At 24.0% G+C, this 12,073-nt stretch overlaps 1 protein-coding gene across 3 annotated transcripts in view; it reads left to right on the top strand.

Moving 5' to 3' along the window:
* Window positions 1-12,073, top strand: part of Tmem63 (transmembrane protein 63) — a 175,155-nt gene that overhangs the window by 126,735 nt on the left and 36,347 nt on the right. For all 3 annotated transcript variants that reach the window (XR_010879850.1, XM_067263938.1, XM_067263937.1), the window contains 7 exons: window positions 143-194; window positions 1,990-2,098; window positions 4,180-4,253; window positions 7,068-7,148; window positions 8,030-8,150; window positions 8,903-9,036; window positions 9,177-9,302. Coding sequence is in view for 2 of the 3 variants with exons in the window: in XM_067263938.1 (XP_067120039.1) it covers window positions 143-194; window positions 1,990-2,098; window positions 4,180-4,253; window positions 7,068-7,148; window positions 8,030-8,150; window positions 8,903-9,036; window positions 9,177-9,302 (697 nt within the window). In the remaining variant the exon portion in view is untranslated. The remainder of the gene's footprint in view (window positions 1-142; window positions 195-1,989; window positions 2,099-4,179; window positions 4,254-7,067; window positions 7,149-8,029; window positions 8,151-8,902; window positions 9,037-9,176; window positions 9,303-12,073) is intronic.

Genomic DNA, 12,073 nt, shown 5'->3' with positions numbered 1-12,073 from the left:
TTATTAATCTATAATTTATTACTTTACAAAAATTATAAAAAAATTGTGTTTAATTTTTCACAATGAAATAAACATAAATTTTATTTATAATTAAAATTTTTGTTTTAAATGTAACTTCTGAAATTGCTTTAAAACATTTCAGAAGGAAATTCTACAACTTATAGCCACACAACCCTTACAAATTTAAATCCTGAGTAAGTTATCTTTATTTTAAGTATTAGTTTAATATTGAAATATTATAAAAACAATAAAGATTAATTTCTTTGCTAAATGTTTTATATATGTATATACAGTGAAACCTCAATCTATTGTTTCCATATCAGTCATTTTCCCACATCTATCTGTTGTTTTCTCCAGTCCCAAACAAGGACCCATATATATATATATAAGACCCATATATATATATATATATATATATATGGGTCCTTATTTGGGACTGGAGAAAACAACATATATATATATATATATATATATATATATGGATACCTCCTAGCAGTGAATCGCTAGGAGGTATCCATTACTGTCACATGAAAGAACGAAACACCAAACGGATATGCATGTCCGCCTTTTCCTCACTACTATACGTTGCCATGCCTTCTGAAATTTACGGTAGAAATGACTATGTGTAAGAAAACTCGTGTTTTATGCTTTTCATTATTGCGCCGTCTAGCAGTTCACTGCTTGCTCTCCGCCCAAGCATTATATGGTGAAAATTGCTTGTTTAGATGTTTTCTATCACCTCTTAAATTTTTGCCCATGAGTTTTGAAACATCCTGTATATTCCATTTTAATTATATTTATATAGATTCTTAGAAATTTCACTAATTAATTAAAACTAAATGTAACATTATATTATAGTTTAGACATGGGCAAATGCAACTCCGAGGCCGCATGTACTCTTTTTGAGTTACATGCGACTCTTGCTGAAAGTGCTAATTTCTGCTTTTTATTATTATTTTTGCAATTTTATTTCCACAATTTTGTGAAAATATGTAATATTTAGTAATTTATTTCCAAATTGGTGCAATAAATTAAATTGACATTTCAAATCTATTCTTTTAAAACAAGTTCTTGACCCAGATGGGGGCACCCTATCCTTCCCTGCCTTACCATACTATCTGCCACCACAGTACAGAACTGCGGCTCCCATGCATTTTGCAAAACCTACATTTCAGCTCCCACTGAACTCTTGCTTGCCCACCTCTGTTATAGTTTCTAATAAAATTATAGAAAAAATAATAATAATACATTGTTAAACATATAAGATAGATTTTAAATATTAAAACTGTTTTTGGTTTTTCATTTGTGACCTTTTTATTGTTTGTTTTTTGCTTTGGAAGTAATATACATATGTTTGTTTCAAAAATATATATTATTAATATTACAAAATTAAATTGCTTTTGATACTATTAGTAGTAATGTTTAAATAAATTAATGAGCAATTATTTATTGTGACATCATCACAATGCCAGGCTGCAATTTTTAATCATATTTTTAATTTAATTTAAAATGTATGCTTTCCACCTCAAATTAGTAGTGGCTTGCTCTTGTACATTATACTCTTCCTTTAACAATAGAGACATGCCAATCATATATTAACTGCTTTCAGGGAAAAGTTTTGAATTGAAATAATGTGACTTCCAGTTTGCATCAGAAGTTCATAAGTAGTTAATTGGGGCCTCCTGCTTCTAAGGTTTCCATATCGGGTCTTGGATTCTGTCTATCTAATTCTGCTCTCGAGATTAAAGAAAAACAGATGGACAGACAACAGTGAAATTTATAGGTCTACAATTTTTTCAAATTGCAGCCCAATAAAAGTGTCAAAAGCAATTTAATTTTATAATACTAGTAACAATTGTGTTTTTGAAATGATTATTATTTCAATCATAATTAGATAATATTACAAAATAGTTTGATTTATTTATAGATATTTTAAATATACAGAATTTTTAAGTGGAATCATTTTATTAATTGATTTTATCTATTTAGGTCGTCTTTGTTATGGATCCATGTTTTGTTATCCTTTCTGTTTTTACCATTGGTTATATCCTTTCTCCGACATTTTTCTCTTACATTAAAGTTTGAAGAAACAAATTTGGTGAGAATATGAAAATTTTAATAATATAATAAATAAATTTTAAGAACAAATAAATAAAAATATATTTTTATAATTAGTTAATATCACAGATGTATGCTAATAATTTTCTTATAATTAACTATTTTTCAAATTTTATGTTTTAAAATGTTATTCATTTGAAAATTTATATAAAATATTAATATTTTACTTTGGAAATAATATAAGAACATAATTTTTGATTTATAAATTGTAATATAGGAAAGAATAAAAATAGTTAGTAGATTTTTATTTCCTCTTATCAGTTTTTAAAATAAATTGAAATATTAAAATATCAATAATGGAATAATTTAGATAATCTAGATAATCTTATTTTATTTAAAAACTATTACAAACTATTACAGTAATTTATATACTTGAAAATATATCCTTAAATTAAACAAACTATTTTGATTGTGTTTACAAAGTTGAGCTTGACTCAACTTGTAAACACAATCTGTTTTCTGATGTGTATATTATTGTAGTAAGAACCAGGTGTTACAATCTAGAATGTTTAATACTGTAGTAGTTTCACTCATGTTTATGTTATAATAATCATGCCAATTAAGCTTTTGTAGTCATCATATGCATTTTATTACTTTATTTTTTATTCATGGCAATGCATAAGGAAAGTTCAACCTTTACCACTATACTACTAAGAATATATATAATGTTTTTGCACTACTAAAAAATTAGTAGTTTACTTGTTCATTATTGTTAATATCAATATTTAATATAAGTATTACATTATATTTGTATTTCATAAAAGTATTTGCAAAAAGCTAAACATGTATGTACAGAAAGATTTCTAAAATTACCAAATAAAAAGAAGAAATAAATTAATATACAGCAAAACAGGATACAAAAAGTGGAGTATCCAGCAGCAAAAATTAATTTAATAAATAAACTAACATTTTCAATGTTTTAATTGGTTGTCATCAGGTTTTAAATACATTTGATATAAGAATGTAAATTAGAACATATAATCTAATACTTGATTGCTTCTTGTTCTTTGGAAGTAAACACAAAATTACTAGAATTGCAAAGTTGCATAGAACATAATATTATAATGTTCTTTCTTTTAAAAAATTCTTCCATTGGTTGCAGTCATGTGTGTTATGGAGAAGATATAAGTATCAAAACAAATAAAACAATGTCTACATAAAGTTGGTAAAGGTGTTGCATTCATTAGTGTACCTCAAAAAATGACCTTCAAGATGGTGAAATTGTCTCTGTTTCTTTGTAATTGATGACTATTGCTATTCTAGTTGCTTTATAAACTTCTAGTTTTTGAAGATGTGAAGATTTTATGTTCTAATTTATGTACTCTGTCAAATGTATTTAAAACCTGATGATGACTAATTAAGATGATTGAAAATGCTCATTTAGTTATTAAATTAATTATTCTGCTGGATATTCTGATTTTTTTGATTTGTTTGTTTGAAATAAATAAATATTGTATCATGAGAAACGGGATCATGTAACAATAAAATGTCAGTAGTCAAAAACAGTTTTAAGATTAGTTGCATTTAATACTGTTATTATACTACTGATGACAACATAAGAATTGTAAAAGTGAAGTCTCTTAACTGCAAACATCCAGTTCTTTTATTTAACCATGAAAGATAACTTTTACTGATATTTCAGTAAAATAATTATTGTCATTATAGAATTGATTTTTTTTATTACTTTCAAAAAGCAAGCTTAAAAATATCCTTTGATTTATATATAAGATTTATTTCATTTGAATCATATTAAATATTATTTTCTGACATTTGATGGAAAGTTAAATATTTAAAATATTTTCATAATAAAATTAAAGTGTGAATTAAAAGTTTGCTAATAATAATTATCTCCTCTTATTTCCAATAAGCTATATATTTCTTTGTGAGTATTATTACCTGAATAAATATATTAAATAGTATATATAATTAAAATAATTATGATGACAAAAATATTTTTAACAATTAGAATATTTTAAATTAAGGAATTTGTTGATTGATAACTGGCTTTTTAATGTTTTATTATCAATATGTTTATTGTGACTTTTTAAAATTACTTTGTAGGTAACAAGAACATTGATGGTAGATGGCATTCCTAGAGATTATTGTTATAAAGATTATCTTATACAACATTTTCAGTAAGTTATTTTCTTGTCAAAATATATTCTGCACATTGCTTAAACATTTTATTAAAGATCTTAGATTATATTGAATTGATTTAAAAACTAGATTGAATTAATGTTTACATAAATGTACAACTGGAAACATATTTTTAATGTGCTAAAGGGAGTGTGCTTTTTTTCAGTAATTATTGTATATTTACTAACATAAATGAAGATATATGTTCATTTAATTAAGTAAGTAAAAAGACTTGATTAAAGTGAGTCGTAAGAGACTAAAACTTTGATAATTAAGTTGTCTAGGTATGTTTTGAAATTTTTTTACTAGAAAATAAGATGGGACCAAATTGATTTAAAAGTTGTAAAATTTGACAAGATTAATATTCCAAACATTTTGAAATTTATAATAAAATTGTTTTAATGGAGTAGAAAATATCAGAGAGAGGTTTCAGCATTTTCAAGTACCATATACTCATCAATAACTTAAGAATTCTAAATGGAATATAAGTTATGTAATGTTATATTCCATTTAGAATTATTCATGTCTCAATGGTAAATATATGGAACTTGAAAGTACTTTAAGCTTTTTCTGCTCCATCAAAATTTCTATTATAATTTATAAAATTTGACATATGAATAAATATATGATCAATTCACATATGATTACATATGAATTTGATTAAATGATTAGTTTTCAAACAGTTGATTTATCTGAAATTTTGACTTAATATTTTAGATAAATGATAAACAATTGTGTAAAATTTCTACCATATTTAAATAGTCTTTACTAGATAATACAATTTTCTACTTATTGTACAAAATTATTAACCAAGTGTAATTAAGATTAATCTCACACTTATCATATAACAATTTAATATTTGAAGCTTTTATGATTATATTTAAATTTAAAATTTCTCTACATTAATAATCAGTAAATTTATCACATATTATTTCAATATTATGTATGTTCTATTTTTTACAGCCTAAATTTGTAAATTTTAATATATTCTAAAATTCAAATGTGAATCATTCTAAATTTATGTTATTTAATTTTATAGTTTATTTTTCAATTGCATTTTAAAATTTAAGTTTAAATTATTCTAAATGTCAACTGTATAATTTTATACAGTATTTTATTTTGTGAATTTTATCTAATTTCTACTTGAGTACTGATAATGGTCTAAAATAGTCCAAAATGTTTCCAAAAGAAATAAATATTTTGGTTTCCTTTATTTAATAGTTACTTTCTGAATAAATTGAGGGGGCCAAGGCAAGATAGTGCCATACCTGCCACTATTTTGAGAGAATACAATTTGAAAGGTTGATCAAATTGCCAAATCACATTTGGTAATTGAATGTGTGTTTGCAGCTTCTTTATTATAGTTATAGCTTTTCTGAAGAGGTACTTGCATTATTTATGAAGAATTACAATGCATGTATTGAAATCTTTTCAGAAGCACTGTGTCAGCATTTTGTGGTTTGGCACTATCTTTACCTTAAAGAATAACAATAATCATATGTTGGAGGTTTGCTTGTATTTATTTTTCAGCATTTATTCATAAATTTCTTTTGAAAACATTACAATTGTTAGGCAATTAAATAAAATATAATTATTGGCATCTATTATATGTACAAAATAATATGAATATCAGTTTATAAGTTTATGATGTCTATGAATTGAGATTCTTATTGATTTTTGGACAATAACAAAAGTAAAAAAACTGGAACAATTGTGACTTCTTGTATTTTGTTTTTCTTGATTTGCTGAGGTCATTTATATTTGTGCTTGAAGCTCAAAGTACCTATATTTTCCTTCTTTTCATGTCACATTATCCTCAAGTTCCAGACCCATCTGTGTTTTGAGTTGGGTTTTGTAAATGTGGGAAAACAGTGCCAAACCACATTTGTTTGCATACTTAATATTAACCTAATCACAAAAACTAATTCATTCCCTTGCAAAACAATCATGATTACTTCAATTACAATAGAAAATTAATTTCATTTGTGAAAAAGAAGTAACTGTGCATGCTGATGAAACATGGAAAGTCATATTTGAAGATAAAGATAATGCCAAGCAACCTCAGTTTTACTCTTCATGGTTGGATCATTGGTGCCTGGCAGTTGATAATAAGAATCCATGTCCTTGTTGACCAATGAATCACCCGATTCATTATTCAACTGAATTCATAGCCTTGCCTGCCTTGATACTGTTTCTAATGACTGATGCTTGATGTTATCTTGCTGCCAGAAACTTCAGGAATTGTTTGGGGCAATATGTAGCTCTATGGCATATACTGTTATCTAATGGCATTTTCAGGAAATTCTTGAAAAACTACATTCTAGTCTACTGTGTTTACATACATATGACATAATTAGTTCAATTTGACTAAAAATGTGTCTTGGCATTATCTTGCCCCAACCCTCTCAATTATAGTTGAAAATCAATTATTATTCATTAAAATGTTAATTATTTTATTAAATTATAATTAAATAGATTAATAATTAATTTTATAATTTTAAAATAAAATTAATATTTTTGCTTTAATGTAATGCTTGATTTATTTTTTTAAAGTTGTTACATTGAAATGCTAATATTATATATTAAATTTCTAATATGTTTTAAAATATATAATATGAAATTTGATCAAATTACTACAGTTACTATTAGAAATATATTAAAGAACTTGGATCAGTTTATTTTTATAAGTTATATTTGTTTAAATTGATATTAATAAACTTTTGAAATATAATCTTGTGATATTTTAATTTATTATATATCAAATTCTAAATAAAACTCAACTAAACTTTAAATGTTTTAATATTTATTTTTAGAGAGGCTTATCCAGAATGTATTGTGCAAGACATTCAGTTTGCATATGATATCAATCATTTGAATAAATTAGATAAAAGAAGGTAACTAAATTCTATTGTAATTCATAACTTAAATAAGTGATAAACAATTTAAAAATTTCATGTGTTACAAATATTTAACAGATTTTAAACTTCATTTCTAGTAAATTAGTTGCATTAAATTAACCTAAATTGAAAATTAATTTACTTTTTTTTTTCTTTGCTTCTGTTTAATGTTCACAAATTAAGTAAAAAAGATGACATTGTAATACAAAACAAATTATAATAATTCCATAATCCGATGATCAGCTTTACATAAATTACAAAATTAAATGAAATAATAAATTTGATTTACTAAAATATGTTATAGAATAATCACTTATATTTTATTGTTTTTTACTTTTTATTTCAAAATTATGTTAAAAAATAGCATAAATCAAGCTATATTAAATGCATAACTGATTTTCAAGTTTGTAATCTATTAAAAACATTTATCAAGCTAGAAATTATAATTTGACTTAAATTAAAATGCCTTTTTTTTTAATGAAAAAGAGACATATGTTTTCAACATTTCACAGAAAAATTTATTGGAAAGAGAAATTCATAATATAGAAATTTATGATATTGAAATATGACTGCATATTTAAATTCTAAATTTTGGAATATAATTCAAAATCCAATTTTTAATAATATACTTATCCTCATATAGATCCTTTGTAAGATCTTCAAAATATATGTGTTCATAATTAGTGTTTTCTGACATAACATAATCTCTATTAGATTTTAATGAATTTTTATGAATATGAATTTCTTTAAAGATAACAAAAGTAACAAAATTTATTTTATTTTTAAGAAGAATGTAAAATAATTTAAAATTATCAGTGTTTGTTGAAATAGATATGATATAGAATGAAAATTTTATTAAATGTCTAATATTTTTTTAGAGAGGTAGCTACCCAAGCAAGAATTTGGTGTGAAAAAGAGCTAAATGAAACAGGTGCCAGACCCAAAATAAGACCATATAAATGTGGTAGAATATGTTTCTGTGGACTCTGTTGCAAAGAAGTAATGTTATCTATGCTTACTAATATCATAGAATTAAAACAAAATTATACATTAATAATTTTTTTATATAAATATAAAGTTCTAAGAATTTATCATCTGTTAATGAAGAATTTAAAATATTTAATAATAGCAAAATTTTTAAAAGTATTGTGAATAAACTTGCTGTTAGAGAAAAAGTGTTATCTTTTTAACTAAAACTGTTTTATTAAAACAGAACTGCTTGTAATACATAGTTTATTGTTCATAAATTATTAAAATTAGAATACAGTAACATTTAAAGTTGTAATAGATTTTACTGGCAGTTAGAAGTATCACATTTCAGGGCAATATGAAATATGATAGTTTCACTACATAAAATAATATGTTAAAGTAGAAATAAAGATTGAACTTATAAAATTATATACAATAAATTACTAATAAGAAAAACTAAAAACAATTTTAAAATGTATAACTTGAAAATTTTATTACTAATTAATTAATTAAATTTGAAATTAATATTCTTTGTAAAATTAAGAAAATTAAATATAAATTAACAAATTTATTTTAATTAAATATTAAAATCTAAAGATTACAGAAAAAATTTATTATTAAAAAGACTTGTGAATGAAAGTATTTGAAATTTATGAGGGTCATTAGAATTATACAATCAAATTAGATTTTATTTAAATATCAAGCAAATATAAACTATATTTGATGAATTTATTGAAATTTATAAATATTATTATTTCTAATTCAAAAATTTTTAAATCTAGGTTGATGGTTTAGACTTTTATATGAGAGAAGAACATACACTGACTTCTGCTGTTGAAAAAGAGAAGTCTTTTTCACTTTTAAGACCATTAGGAATAGCTTTTGTGACTTTTCAAAATGAAACAATGGCAGAACTGTTAGTAGATTATTATGTATAAATTATACTTTATTAGTTTTTATTAATAAATAATAACACTATTAAATTAGTTTATTAATTAAATTTATTTATTTAAATTAATTTTGCTGTTTGAAAAATTTAAACTGATATGTTTATAGTGTTTATAAAGATCATCAAAAACGTTGCAAATGTAACACTAATCCTCCATCTTCAAGTTTAAGTCGTGTTTTAAATCCTCATGACTGGAAAGTGACAGTAGCTCCTCCACCAGAAGATATCTTATGGTAATAGCTTTTAATTATATTATAATTCATTTAAATTTATTAAGCTAATATTTTTGTTACATATTTTTTAATGTTTATTATAAGAAACACTAATGTTTCAATGTTTGTTAATTAAATAATAGGTTACTACATCTTCCATTTTATTTACAATTTTAATATGAGTTTCAAGAGTTTCCTTCATACATTCACATGATTTTTCTGTACATTCAAAAAAATTTAATATATGTTATTACTTTAAAAATATAAAGATTTCAAAATTTTTTCAGTATAGACAGTGGTTTTATTTGAATGCGTTTCAACTGGTTCTGTTTTACTTTTTTAATACAAAAATTTATCATTACTCACTGGATATTTTTTCTTTTGTTTCTGATATAATCTTTAAGTATTTCTATCTTATACAAATATATCTTTAAAAGAAATATAACATAAGTACATAGTACATAGAATTTGAACAATTATTATATTACCTTGTCTTGAGTCATTTCTTTTTACAGATATTTTTCTAAAATTAATTTCAGTAATTAAGTTTTTAATTAAAATGAAAGAAAAAACCACTGGTTTTTTAGCAAAGATGCTCAGCATTACCCAGGAATTTGGAGGGGGTTGAGTTGTCCTTGTTATAAGGAGTAGCATATGTTTCCCACAGGGTGGCAGAAAGTAACTATGCAAAATGTGGTGCAAATCAAAGGGTATGGCAATTTGTGATTTGTGGGGGATGAAATCAGGAGGATGGAGTGAGGGTGCACATTTTAAAGTAGCACACATTTTTTGGAGGATTGTAGAGAATAACTATGCAAAATTTGTCCAGATTGCTCAAAAGGTTTGGGAGTTTGGGGTAGGGAGATGAAATCAGAGAGGAGGAGTTGAGGGGTCCAAGTTGTATGGTAGTTTATGTTTCCCATGGGATATCAGAGAGATGTTTGTGGCATCTATGTTTGCATCCTAGTTTAAAGCAGATGTGTTTTGTATCAATTGTGACTTTCTTTTAAGCATTTTAGTGTCAATAAGGCTCACCCAAATATACATACACTTAAAAGTAACCAAAAGAATTCAATTTATATAGGTAGATATCTCATAATATAAGACTAATTCTTATTTTTAAATAACGGTACAGTAGGATTAATACTAAAACACTGAACACACAAAAATGCTAGGCCTACATACAAAAGTTGTTTCATCTAAGGGAAGTAAATTTGTTTCATATAGTTGTATCTGATAACATAAGAGTATTTATTATTATAAGAAATGAATGACCAAGACAATATAAACAAAGCATATACAGAATTATCCAAACTGCATGAATCAAAACTGAATAGATAAGATAATAAGTTTAAAATAGCCACTTTAAATGTCAAAGGGAATTGACCTTGAATGGAGCAGACAAATGAACAAATGACAATATGATGATGCAAGAGAAATGTAAAAACATCGTTCTAGTACATTTTCCTTTTTTTATTATGAAAATAGTATGTAACCTATGTTTGTCTGGAAAGAATTAGCTTTCCAACAGCAAAAGAATTTTAAAAATCAATTTGGTAGATTCTGAGATTACCTTTAGCAAACAAACATTCTCACTTTATATATTAGTATATAGAAGTGTAGCTGTAAATATCATCATCTGGAATTTATATTTTGGTAATTACATTTATTGTGATGATATAAAATAAAAATATTTGATTGACTATTGTAGTCCTTATGTTATAAATTAAATTAATTTTCAGGCATTTGACTTTCAGACATCTCACTCTTTCATACATAATACTTTGATACCCCTAAATTGCTTTCTGTATGTGCTAAATTTAGCTGAAAAACAAAAATTTTAAATTATTGTGTACTTGCACTTTCTATCAGTTTTAGTTTCAATAATATATTTTTCTAGCAAACATCAAAAGCATTTGTGGAAATAAATTTTTATTGTCTGTTTCCTGTTTAATCTATGGTTTAAATGTTTTTAAATAATGTTTTATGCATTGTAACATATTTATTGTAAAAAGTTCAAACTTTCCTACCTAAGAAAATATTTTATAATTTTTTTTTTAGGAATTTTTTGAAATAGAATGCTTGTAACACGCAATTCTATTGTTTAATGTTTATTGAAAAAACTTTTTAAAAAAGGTTTTTAAAATCTTTTAATAAAAATCAATTTAAAAAGATTTTTAATGGAACGGATATAAAATTTAATTAAAATTCAGTTATAAAACATAAGACCAATGAAATCTTGCATCTTTTTCTTTCAATGTCAGTATTAAATCAGAAGCCAAGATCTTTTAAAAAACACAGCTATTTTATTCATTTCCTTTACAATTTTAATAAAATATTGTTATAGTAATAATTATTTTATGATTAAAAATAAGTTTTTTATGCCAAAAAAAAAAAAAAAAAAAAATGGTATTAGCATGGGTATGGTTATAGGACCCAAATTAGCAGAATTATATATGATAGAGCTGAATTTAAAAAAAAACTAGTACTTTTAAATGGAATTAAATTTATGGTTAGATATGTAGATGATATATTTATAATATATGATAAGAATATTATTATGGAAAATAAATAGTAGAATTTGCTAATGAACTAGGTTTAGATATAAGATTTGAATATAAATTAGAAAATTATAACACCATTAATTATTTAAGTGTTACAATGAAAAGATTTAATCATAACATTAGAGTTACAACATATGAGAGAACCTGTAACACTAAAAAAACAATAAATTATAAACTATATTGTCTGGTGTTTATAAAAAGAAATAATTTCATTACAGCCTTATCAAA

Source organism: Centruroides vittatus, unplaced genomic scaffold (genome assembly GCF_030686945.1).
Source record: "Centruroides vittatus isolate TY-2023 unplaced genomic scaffold, ASM3068694v2 contig_18, whole genome shotgun sequence".
NCBI lineage: Eukaryota > Metazoa > Arthropoda > Arachnida > Scorpiones > Buthidae > Centruroides > Centruroides vittatus.
The sequence above is the reverse complement of the archived record's forward strand: the minus strand, read 5'-3'. Positions and strand labels throughout refer to the sequence as shown.